The 12,845-nt window shown below is 42.3% G+C and overlaps 1 protein-coding gene across 2 annotated transcripts in view; it reads left to right on the top strand.

Annotated features, from left to right (window-relative positions):
• Positions 1–12,845, top strand: part of NCAPD3 (non-SMC condensin II complex subunit D3) — a 46,409-nt gene that overhangs the window by 22,634 nt on the left and 10,930 nt on the right. For both annotated transcript variants that reach the window (XM_024102217.3, XM_024102216.3), the window contains exons 16-24: positions 264–484; positions 2,184–2,375; positions 2,730–2,827; positions 2,952–3,067; positions 4,409–4,516; positions 6,200–6,314; positions 6,407–6,514; positions 7,497–7,735; positions 8,472–8,551. In XM_024102217.3, coding sequence (XP_023957985.2) covers positions 264–484; positions 2,184–2,375; positions 2,730–2,827; positions 2,952–3,067; positions 4,409–4,516; positions 6,200–6,314; positions 6,407–6,514; positions 7,497–7,735; positions 8,472–8,551 — 1,277 coding nt within the window. The remainder of the gene's footprint in view (positions 1–263; positions 485–2,183; positions 2,376–2,729; positions 2,828–2,951; positions 3,068–4,408; positions 4,517–6,199; positions 6,315–6,406; positions 6,515–7,496; positions 7,736–8,471; positions 8,552–12,845) is intronic.

The raw sequence follows: 12,845 nt of genomic DNA, 5'->3' as shown, positions 1-12,845 counted from the left end.
ACAAACCTCAGGTCAGTAGGAATAACTGATACCGTGATCATGAATATAATATTCAGCAATTCCATGGTGATGAAGAGATTTAAGGCTACTGGTCCCATACATTCTAAGACTTCAATATTGTTCCATCAGTACCTTGGAAACTAAAATTTCTTGAGTCTGTCAGCATGTCTCGGCTCTCATTAATCCCACCATAGCATCTGAATGCATAGAATCTGAATTACTGGCTTCAAAGTATTTCTAATATGGAATTTTCTTCTCTTTAGACTCAACACAATAATGTTATGATACAGAAGGCCTGGTTAACAGGTGTGGTCCCTGTTGTGATGGACAATGAGAACTCTGTGCAGGAAAAGGCCTTGGATTGCCTTGATCAACTTTTGTTGCAGCACATTAAACACTATAGTAAGTTCACGCATGAAGACCGAAACCAGACACTGGCCTGGGATCTCCTTGCCCTCATCACTGCAGAAAACCAGGAGTTGAGGTAGGTCAGTTGTACTGCCAATTCCAGTCAATAAAGCGGAGTTTGACTCGTATGTCAGCCCCTTCCAACTCCGTGTTTCTCTAGTCATGTATTGCTGTTATGATGCTTGTACTCATATAAAAACACGTGAAATGTGTCCAGCTAACCCTGTGTCAGGAGATTATTGATTGCACTGTAGAACAATAGTAGCTTGTTTATCGGTTAGAGTAGAGGACTGGGACACAAGTTCAGGGTTCTGTTCCATCTCTGTCACTCACTTTCTGTATGACTTGAACCTTTGTGCATCTGTGTTTACTTACAGTTAAAATGTATTTAATAACTACTGCACAGGGATGTTGTGAGGCTTAATTAATTTTTGATAAAGCACTTTGAGATCCCCAGGTGAAAGATGTAATACAAGTACATGTTACTATTAAGTGATACTGTCAGTGCTAATGTGGGTATTGTTATATTCTAAGCTTCTTGTGTTGCTCTACCGGTTTAATGGGCAGGGTATAGCAGGCCTGAAAATCAACAACCAATTATTTCTATGTTGGCAATTGGTGAGCACAGCACAATTCTCCCGTGTATTGGATGTTTTAACTTTATTGTCTTTGATGCCTTTTCCCTGAACTCCAGTCTTTGAATGGGAGAATGACACATGTGGTGTGTGTCTTTGGTGTATTGCTAGGAATTTGGACTGTTAAAGTTAATTGAGGGTGTGGTGATGAGAAAATTAACCATCTATATATTTATAGAGATCAGAGTACATGGGTTTTTTTTTTTCCCTCTTCATTCTGGTGACAATATGTTACTTGTCTTATGACTAATAGTATCTTACTGCCTTTTGCAGAACGCTGTGGGAAGTAGCAAAAGAGATGAGGTGACACACAAAATGACAGGGACAGAACACTGATTAAAAGCAGCCTTATGTTTATTAGTCAACAGCATGCAATAGATCTTAAATAGAAAACTGATCTGTCGGTCGTGCTGTCTTTCTGGCTTGCAAAATTATTTTACCAGTCTAATTTTGGCCCTTGTATATCATACTTTGCACATCCATAACACTTTCCAACTGAGAATTTCAAAGCACTTGATAAACATTGAGTTTCAGAATTCCCCCAGCAGAAGGAAGGCAAGTATCGTGGTCCTTGTTTGACAAAAGAGGAAACTTTGGCCCAGAGAGGTAAAGTGAATTGCCTAATGACACAGAGTGAGCTTCCTCAGAGATGGGGGTAAACCCAGACCAATAAATCCCAGTCCTGTCCCTTAATAACAAATTTATCTTCTTCTTGGCTTGGGGATGTTGGCTAGAAACGGCCCACAAAAAGTCTTCCCTTGCTGGATTCTTCTAGTTATGTTTTCTTGGCTATATGCGTACCAGACATTGGGCCCAATTTAGCAGTGACCTGAAATGTATAGTGTTACATCCATGTCTATGTGGCAGAAGCTTTGTGCGCACTTGAATTATGAATTGGAATATGGGTGTAAATATTTGAGGTTAAATGTAGAATGGAAATCCTGATTTGCTCAGAACAATGAGAAGTAAAAGCTTTTTTGCATAAATAGCCACCAGCCGGCAATGTCACCAGCTTCATTGTGTTGCCGGCTGTGTGAAGGGTGGACTGGCTAAAATTGCTGGTCCCTAATACAGTTCCCAAGACTAGCTGTTTTGTCTGTTGTGTGCTTATCTCTTTTCTCTTTTCTGTCTTCCTTGCAGCCGTTATTTAAACAAAGCTTTTTACGTATGGTCCCAGAAGGAGAAATTCTCCTCCACTTTCATAAATAATGTAATGTCACATGTGGAAACAGAGCATGCTGTATCAGCCTGGATGCTGCTCGCAAAGGTAGCAGGTTCCTCACCCAAGCTGGATTACTCCAAGATAATTGAATCCTGGGACAGTGTCAGCAGGTGTGTGCCTCTATCTTAATCATTCGGCAATAAAGAGACATACAGGGCGGGCCAAGAGAACGATCTCCTCTTCCTGCCTCTCCACAGATAGAGTGCTGTTTGGTGACTGCTTAGATCAAAGTGCTTAATTTAAGCTAACGGTGCTTCCATCTAGGAGAGAAGCAGTGGCCTGCAGTCTTGAGGTAGAACCCGATAATCCAGTACCTTAAAGTTGCCTTCGAGCTTTATCATGTTTTCATTCAACCTGACAGTTCTGTCTTCAGCATGCATAATCCAAATGAAAGGATTTTCTGACTCTAGTCAGTTTTTCTTCTTAGATTAATGTTTCTATTTGTCCCCTTTACGGCCTTTCAGGCAGCAGAATACCAGCACTGATACCGCAGGTCACATCCTGTGTGTAATTGGCCATGTTGCGAAGCATCTCCCCAGAAACACTCAGGGCAGGCTGATTGGTGAGTGCCTTGGCGTGGGTCAGTGTTCAGCTTTGCCTCCCAGCTCCACTATATTTTTGTCTTTCTGTTAATAGTCAGTTAGCATGAGCACTCGCCTCAGCTAGGTGTTTGACCTTCTTTTCAGATGATATCAAGTGCTGGCTGAAGGAGTTTAAGTGTCCCCTGGAGGTGATTAGCCCAGCTGTTGAAGCTCTGCAGAAACTCTGCCATGCGTACACAGATGCCCCTGAGGAAGCACAGGTGGGGCTTCGAATAGACTGTTTTAAAAGTGTATTTCACACGTCTCGAGAAGACGGAGACGTTTTCTTCTCCTGAAAATGCTGGTTTCTTCAGCGCACAAAGGAAAGAGACTTCTGACTCTAGAAAATTGCACCTCTGTTCTGTTTAACCGTCTTTATTGGTATATCATACCAGCACTGGCATACACCTAGTGTGAAAGATGGGTTTGAGAGAGCTGCTTCTTTATTTTTTTTTTTCAAGAGGATGTTTTGCAATTGAAATCTGCTGAATTCACTACCTGCAGTAGTGCCTGTTTTGATACAGAGTTTTGTGATTTGGATGATTTTCCAGTAGATTATGTTGAGGCTACAGACGCATTCCATATATGCCACCATAGATTAAGTTGGTCACTACCAACCTGCTGTGGACTCAAGTGAAAGTAGGTGACCGTGTTCCGCAGACTATGTTAATGGAACAACTTGTGACAAAGCTAAGGCAAGCTGGGAAGGGGAGCAGGTTTGTGTAAAGATCTTTCTTTTATAATGAGGTCTGCAGAATGGGGAAAGCTGGGGCGATTCTAATTTACTGGTGGAAAATTCTGCCTCCCTTTAAATTTTGCCACCTGGTTTCCCTTCCTTTTTATGGCCCATCTGTCTGCTCCATCTCAGTAGCTGGGAAGTGGGCTATCTTTAGTAGCTAAGTTCTAGAGCTCACCCTAAGCAGTGTTGTTTTAAAAGAAAAAAAAAAAGGCTAAATTGGCATGAGTTTTCCCTCAATATTAGACTCTTTCGACATATAGATTAATTTCCTTTCCCAATATTAATCACATCTACCTCATGATGGTGTCTTAGACATCTACCATGGGTAGCCAAGTAAATAGCTTGAGAAAATGCAGTAACCACACTAGCTGCTGTAGGCGGCACTGTGCTTTGCTGAGATGCTGTTTAGTAAATTCCTATAGCAATGTGCTAAAGCGGGTTCTTCTGTTTCTATCATTGGGCGATTGTAAGATTCATAAAGCAATGCCAAATGAAGACAATTGACCCTTTCTGCCTAGATACCAACAATCCCTAAAACCTAAAGAGGAAAATAACTGTTCAGATCACATGTTCTTTTGCAGATTTTACCTAGATTTTGTTTGCAGCTGATTCCTGCAGCTAGATTGTTAAATAAAGACTGGGACAAGTTTTTAACCATAGAGAAACTGCTTAGTGTGAGGGAGCTGAGAGAGAGATGTTATTCATTTCAGAGTCTAGAAAAAGGTTTTCGTTTACCAATTCAGGACTAATGCATGGAGGATGTTTTACCCATGATGCATTTCTTTAACAAGCACTGCATTGACTTGCCTTCATCTTGAAACAGAAGCTGCTCAACCAGGTATGTGGAGATCTAGTATCTGTCTGTGAGAGCTACATCTCCAGTATAGTCCTCAAAGAGGATGGAGCAGAGCAGCTGCAAGAAGACCTCTTGGTAAGCTTGGTATCCTTTCTGTACTGATTGATCAAAGAATTCATTTGTTCCCTCTTTAAAATGATTCCATGATTGTCCAGCTGAGCTGTGTTCTCTGGAGTACTCTGCCTTGTACATTGATACAGGATATTTTTGTTGTGGGTTTTTTTTGTTTGTTTGTTTTTTGGCCGTTAGCTTACTTTTCTGATATTTATTATGGAAATAAACATGAATTAGAATCATATTTGTTTTATAAATATTCACTGGAATAGTTCATGAGATGCAATACTTTGTTCTCCGGTGAGTCCTAGAGAACAGCAGGCCCAGGCCAGTCACCACAAATTTGACACGGTATTACACACAATAAGAAGTAGGGCTTAGAAAGTAGACTGCAAGTGGGAAACTTCCCTTGGTGAGTGGGACAGCCCAAGCCATCAATTTCTACAGAATCTAGCCTTTCCTTATACTACATACATACATAAATAAAAACCTCTTTCCAGCCCTTATGGTAATGAAAACAACACTCCAAATGTGATCAGTGCGGTGACCTTTTCTTTAATCTCAGTGGCTCTACATCAGATGTGCTTGTTTTATGGGAATTTGTCAGCAAATTCAAGTCTATGGATTGAAAGTCAAAATAGGCTCCTTCTGATTCATGTATTGCCACCACTGAAAAGCATTCTGTAGACAAAAGGTTGCCCTCATTTAGACCTGTGCAACCCCATTAACTTAAAATTAGAACCTCAGTTAGATCTGTGCAGCTTTATTGCTTTTACCTGGGATGCACAAATGTAGCTGAGCTCTCAATTTGAAGGCAAAGGGGTGTTGCACGGGCGACCCTTTCAATTGGAATACGATTTATCCTGTTGATGCACAATCCAGAACAGAATCCACTTCATTCTCCCAGAGTTGTGCTGGTTTGGCAGGAGTGGCAGTAGTTAGAAGTAGTAAAAACTCTGTCAAGTCAGCAGATATGACTTTAATACACAGGGAACTGCTTTCAGTAAGAGAGTCTCATTTTCACATATTCACTTGTCAGAGCAGTCCATTCGTAAAGGGATCTAGTCATCATTTGCATCTATTGGAGGCTGAAGAAACATAGCTCCTCTATTCCCTTGCCACTCTTACTTTCTCCAATCTTGAGGTTTCTAGAGAGGGGAGAGTATCATTAATTTACAGTTATAGGGGAAAATACTAAATCCCTGTGGTATTTCTGTGAGTACATGTCTATAGACTCTAGTGTGTCAGTGACTTGATATCATTCCTAATGGAAATTTTGAGTGATGCTATAGAAAGCTATAGAATAGACTTGATTTCCAGAGTTTTGGGGGAGTTGCAGTGATTATACTAATGCAAAAGGCATCATGTCATTGCCTTCATTTTTGTTTTTTGGGAAAACTAGGAATTTAATTGTCTGTTTGCAACTTGTCAATAATAAATGTCACCACTGAACTTCACCATGTAGTAGGGACAGGTCTAAAGGAACTTGGCTCTCTGCAGTTAAATAGTAATGAATTAGATCTAACTGAGCCTCATACAGGCCTACATCATGGGTGATGCCTTCCCTTTTAAAGGGCAGAGGGAATTTGAAGCTGTTTTGGAAGCTATTGAAACATTGGCTGACTTGGGTAATGTGTGTGGAAGCTTGTTGATTTAATTGTCAGCCCTGCTGTTACCTTTTGACAGTGTTGCTTTTCTCTTTAGGTGAGACATCTCTTCACCTTGGGTGAGACTGCACAGCTATGTCCAGCCAAAGTGGAGAAACGCATCTTTCTTTTGATTCAGTCTATTCTGGCTTGTCCTGTCAATGTAGATCAATGTGAGGTCCTCCCTTTACTCTTACATTTGCATTTATGAACTAAAACTCTCTGGTTTTGAGGGTATTTTAATTCTTGGTCTGTTGTTTCCCAGTGTCTAGTCCTCCAGATGGTGAGGAACTCCCAGTTTCTCAGCCACTGTCCCAATTCAGAGGATCTGCTATGCCCTCAGTGGTCAGAGCCCATGCGTTCATTACACTGGGTAAGAGCTGTCCTGTCGTGGGAATAGATGCTATGTACCACTGATTCCTGCCCTTTTCTCTCTTCTCACGTTACAATTGCTACAGCTCTTCTGTATGAGCTTAGACACAGACATGAACATTATTCAGTGTTTATAGTGCTGTAGCTCCAAGCATTCAGATAATTCCCTGTAGTAACAATATGCATACACCAATAAAAATATTGGAGTGGGTGAGAGTACATACTGAATCTATTAATGCACTAGCTTTATATAGCTTTACCATACCTAACCAGTGAGTAGCAGTTAGCCGGGCCTGAAGAGCCCTGCAGACTTGTACCAACCTTGTACTCTTGTGAGCTTGGTGGCATCTGACTATGGAACTACATGATGCACAAGAGGCTCACTAGAGGGATGGAGGGAATTCAATGCTTTCCAGAGCAGGCTGTGCTTATACTTCTGTGTGGTCATGGACATGGCACTTCTCTAGTGTGGGAATAACATTACTTCCTCACTTAGGTACCTCATGAGACTCAATCCTTTGTTCTTAAAGAGCTTAGAAACCTTTAGAGGTGCAAAGTATTAGTGTTATTTTAAGAGGCTTCTAGTAATGTTACTGGGGTGGCTCTTTTCTTGTTATGCATAGGACATTACGCTGCACTCTTAGCTCCCTATGGCCCTTTGGGAAAGAGGAAACGGGGTTACTAGATCCATGATATAGGTCTCATGTTTTCTCAGAAGAGGGATGGGACAATCCTCCTCCTTGATTACCTTTCCCTTGAGGTGGGTTGCGGGTTTCTCATATGGTCTCCACTAAGACTTTCTTACTTTTATTCCCTTGTTTACTTCTTGCTCTCGCTATTTTCTGCTTTCATTTCTCCTTGGCCTTATTTCTCTGTCCATGTGTTTTGACTCGAATGCCACCAAGAGGAGGTGGAAAGATAGTCCTGAGGAGGTGAGGAACTGTAACATTCAGAGCCCCGATTCTCTCCTCTCTATGTGACAGGTAAGCTGTGTCTGCAGCATGAGGATCTAGCAAAGAAATGTGTCGCAGCCCTAGCTCGTGAGCTAGAGGTGTCTGAGGATGTGGCCATTCGCAATAACGTCGTCATAGTTATGTGTGACCTGTGTATCCGCTACACCACCATGGTGGACAGGTACATTCCCAACATCTCCATGTGCCTGAAGGACCCGAACCCCTTCATCCGCAAGCAGACACTGATCCTGCTTACCAACCTTCTGCAGGTGACTAGCGGGCTTTGGCTAGTTCTCACTACATTCCAACAGCCTCCATCATACAGAATCCTAGCAACCTGTAAAATGGATATGCAGCTTTCAGATTGACTCTAAAATATCTTTGCAATCTACCCAAACTTTAAGATGCACTTAACAGTAAACTGTTACTGCCATAGTTTAACTAGGATGAATAAATAGACTTCCAGCATGGTAGTTCAGCAGACTATCCAAATGATTTTAGTTCAAGGTTTGTCTATCTTGTTATCTTTTCTTGTTTTCTTGAATCTGCAATTTCATCCCCAGTAGATGGGTGTAACAGGTGTCCACCAAGCAGAAGCAGGGCACTAATCTTCTCTGGCGACCTATCAGTTGTGGTATGGACATCGATATGTGAGAGGCAGAAGATAGTCTACCCCCTGTTTAATAATGTATACTAGGCAGGCAGACTACCAATGTGTTAATTCATGAGAACAGTGTAGAGCAATGCCTTATTGGTACCTCAGCATTGGAGTTGAGATTTTCTCTGTCTTCCCTTGTTCTGCTAACATTTAATGATAAATCAGGACACCTGCTGCTATGGCATTTAAATAAATGTACTATTTTCAGAATTAAGGAATCTTGAGCTTTATTTTGTCTGCCTCCTGTTATGACCCAGAGGGTTTATCTGGGTGCAATCTGAAGAATCAAGTAGGGTCATTCATTCCTGGTTCATGCTGACGTTTCACTGTCTACTTCTTTCCTGTAGGAGGAGTTTGTGAAGTGGAAGGAGTCCCTGTTCTTCAGATTTGTCAGTTCTCTGGTGGATCCCAACCCAGATATTGCCAGGTAGGATACCAGTTCTGTAAACTATCCAGAGAGCAAAGCAAACTGAATCTCACATCCCAGCTGTTAATTCTGAATGTAAGAGAGAAATCTCCATGAGAAAGTTCATGTGCTCTTTAATCTTTGCCCCCTTTCTCCCTAGTTATGCCCTAATAAAATTTTGAAAGTGGGAATGGAGGAGTGGGAAACTTCACTCTGAGCCTGAAAGTACACACATGGCAGGAGGAAGAACAGTGAGCGATACAATTTGTTCCCTCTTTCATGTGTGCATGGAACTGGGTACTGGCCTCTAGGTCAGAGGACATGGCTGGGGAGGCCAGTTACTTATTCCATGTGTCCAGAGAAAGCAGACGCGGGCCAGGGAAATAATGGAAGTAGTTACTGGGAGCGAGGAAGAAGGTCCAGGGAAGCAGTTAATGTCTAGGAGAGGGAACATGTAGGGTCATTCCAGACCATTGTTCATTTAAAGCTCCAAGCCTGCTTTATAGAGCAGGCAGGGCAAGACTCCCCTCTTTCCCAAGCCAGTGTTGACAGGTGTTTGCGGTTATTAGGCCCACTTCGGGTGGATCAAGAGACTGAGTTGACTGAGTGGGTGACTCAAAAGTAGGTTCCAGGCCCAGTCAAGGAGGAGCTGCTGGGAAGAGCTGCTGAGAGGATGAATTCAGTCAGCACACAGGCCCCAAGAAGGAGGGCTGTGCAACCCCTGAACTGGAGGGGAGGAGAGTTCGCAGACCATAGAGGCCAGGATTTAAAACAGTCCCCCTAGATGTAGAGCTGTGAAACCTGGAACCTAAGGGGAGGCCAAAAGGGCTCTTTAGGGAACCAGATGATATTTAATATTCCCTCTCTCCTGGAGTTTAATTTATTAAAGGTTCTGGGTGTAAACTGGAAGGAAACTGAGGTAGGGTGCCAGAAGGGCCACGTCAGGCCACAAGAGAGTGCCCTAGGGTGGCACTGTCTACAGGGCAGCTCTGCCCTTTTTATCTTGTCATGATTTACATACATGAGGAAATTTGTAACTTTGAAACAGGTGTTCTAAAAACTGCCCTCCCACTTTACGTAGTAGCCATAGGTTACAGTTCAATACTTATTTTTGCATGTTGTTATTCCTTTTCCTTTTAAACATCATACCACAGCTTGAAGATTTCCTGCCATACCGAGATACACCAGGGATCCTGCAGAATTAGCCTGAAATCTGAATTGGTTGGCTTCTGTGGGCTTAGAGGTCTTGATTTTACCCAAATGTAGTTCAGAAGATACCATAAGTTATTACTGTTTGACATCCGTTTTGGCCTTGGTGCAATAACTTGGTGGTTCTGGTCTCGTTCTTAACGGATGGGTGTTAATATATCGAGCTCCACCGTATTTGATACTGACATACCCTTGTTGTCAGTCTCAGTAGGAAGGGCAGTGACTGAGTGAGATGTGGAGAGATGAACTCCCTTGCAGGTTGCTCCTCTAGGGAATGGATGGGTAGATGATGCGTGCAGCAGAAGCTTGCCCAACCGCTGCCAGCGTCCCTGCCTACTCCAAATAAATTGAGGATTACAGCCAGAGCCATCAGTCTGGGGCTGTTCATGAGCACTTTTATAATGTTCAGTCCTGGCTCTTTCCAGTAGGTGGCGGCATTGCAGCATCGTATTCACAAGGCGTTCGATACGGAACAATAACAGTTTCTGTTGGGAGCCTGTATCTGGGCATTCATATTCAGCAGGTGCACACAGACAAAAACTCTTTATTCCAGGCTGGGATTGACATACAGCTCTTGGCCTTGCAATGACTAACTTTGCAAAATATATAAAATTGGATTTTTGTTTAGTTTTCTTCCCTCTGAGTTCTGGGAAGTAGAACATACACACGCTTTGATTTTCAGCTGCTGCTTTGTACTCTCTTGCCAATTAAACAAATTTGTCAGGTGCTTATTCTCTTGTACATAATTGGTGACTTTTGATATGGGGAAAGGAGAGAGGGGGGTGACCTTACATACACCCCAGTCATAGGCACGCCAGAAGGTAACTACCGCTCCTCTACATTAACAGCTTCTCCTGTTTTATTGTACAGTAGATTGAATTCAGTTTGAATCATTGAAACAAAATACACTTGAATCAGCACATTTACTGATTCTTTCAGATCAATACTAATTTTTTACCTTGTTGGGAGGGAAAACAACCCTACGGACCTGATAATTGCTCCTTTTTAAAACCGTTAACATTTTCTTTTCCAGTGACCAATTTAAAGTACCAGAATGAAAAGGTTTCCTTGGGCAATGATCTGCGTTGTTTCAATGCCAACACAGCTGTTTACATTTGAAATAGTAAACTTAACCCCACAAACCTACGGTCAAATAGGGTTAATGGTCTGACCGCCAGTAGGCTCCCAAAGCACAGTGATTCATAGCAAAGGTTCAAGCTTTCTTCTTACCTCACCATAACGTGCTTGGGTTTCGCCTGCACGTGGTCAGTGAATGTTCTCTCTGACTACATAAGCTGCAATTGCTAGGCACAGCCTGCTGAGCTGCTGACTGAATGATTTGGCCTTCATTTTAGCGCTCACATTCTTGCCTTAAATCACATCTGTAACAGTTGCATGGAGAGCTTATTCATTTGGGCAGCCTGCTCAAATGGGGATGAACTTTATGAGGCCCTTAGGACTTGCTTAGGGAATGTATTTAAAGGTGAGCTGCAAGGGAATATATATATATTTTTTAATGGCTTCTGCCCTTTTTTCCTTTTATGATTTAATAAGGCATGGAAAAATGTGGTTGGGAGAGTTGAGAAGTTTTTGCTTGCTTTCTAACTTAGAAACAGCAAGTCTGGTCTTCCCTGGTTTTGCAGGTTTATTCCTGGATGTCGGAGAGCATGTTTGTGAGTTGTCGCTCTTTCGTATGTGGAATGGGAGTATCTGAATCTTTAACAAATGTCTAAAATGTTAATAACTGGAGTTAAAGAGCTGATGATAAAAATCCCTCCCCTTAAATAGCTCAGGTTTCACTCTCTAACTCTTGCAATGCTAGAGACAAGGTAGGTGAGGTAATATATATTATTGCATTTTTTATTGGGTAATATCTTTTCTTCCAGTGCTGGCATTTCGCTAGATCTCAAGACAACACTGTTCTAAGGCAGACAAGACCTGACATTCATATGTAAAAAAGCAAGGAGAACCCCCCACTGTTTTCCCCTTCCCCAAAAGACAGACCTTATGAATATATCATAAATAAAGCCAAAGTGGCCCCATGGCCCTTTTAAAAAATCCTTGGTAGATCCCCTTTAAACATAGGTCTAGAGAAAATGAGTGTCTAACAATGTTTGTTGTTAGGATCTCCCTTCTCCCCCACAAACTCTGATGAACCGTGTTTAAAAATCATGTTCCAACTAGATGCTTTTTTGCTTTATTTCTGTCCCTCCCCTATCTCCTCCCTGGGCTTAACTTCATGCAAGCATTTCTCACTAAAGTATCCTGTAGTTCGGACCCCTGGATTGGTGCAGGGGTAGATCTGAAACCCTTTGCATTTCACACTACACATATAGAGCAAATACCATCTTCCTTTCCGTAGAATTCAGAGAACTCAGGTGATACCTAAAGCCAGGTACATATGGGTAAATGACTTTGAACTTTCTGCGGGGAACGTGTTTCTGATCTTCCAGAATAGCAAAGGGAAGAATGTAAACTAATATAAAATGTCAGATCAGATGGTGAAGGAATGGCATAGGAGAGTAAGTGATGCACAAGAACTCCCTGCACCAAAACCTTTTCCAGGCCAGAGGTTTTTTTCCAATCCATTCCCCTTGTGAATGAATGCTTTAACACTGTGCAAACATGCCTAGCCTCCACCTGTTGGTATCCCTTGGGCCTCAGGCCAGGCCTCAGCTGCGGTCCAGTGTTCAGATCACTGATGATAACTGAGTCCAGGAAACTCCCTGAATATTTTCCCAATACACACGTGTTTCCTGAGTGAGCATCATCCTTTGTATTTCTCGATAGGAAGTAAAATCAGTTAAGTGTTGCTTATGACTTTTCCATGCGCAACCTATTCAGCTGCTCCTGAAAATTCTGCCCAGACCTCTAGTGTAAAAACCAAAAAGTGGACCGGCAAAGCTAATTGAATTCATAAGTTAAAGTCCATTTCGAGGACGTGGGACTGCTTGTTGCAAACTAATGTCTCATGGAATGTACTGTTTTGCCCCTCAACTTGGCTTGCTGTGGACAGCCAGCAGCATTGGCAAGAGCCAGATCTAATGCGAGTAAACACTGTGCAAGCTTTCATGTACAGCGGTGCCTGTGCACTTCCCTCTAGCCG

The sequence above is a fragment of the Chrysemys picta genome, chromosome 16, assembly GCF_011386835.1.
Source record: "Chrysemys picta bellii isolate R12L10 chromosome 16, ASM1138683v2, whole genome shotgun sequence".
In the NCBI taxonomy this organism is placed as follows: domain Eukaryota; kingdom Metazoa; phylum Chordata; order Testudines; family Emydidae; genus Chrysemys; species Chrysemys picta.
Note: the sequence above shows the minus strand (reverse complement) of the source record. Positions and strands in the feature narration are given on the sequence as shown.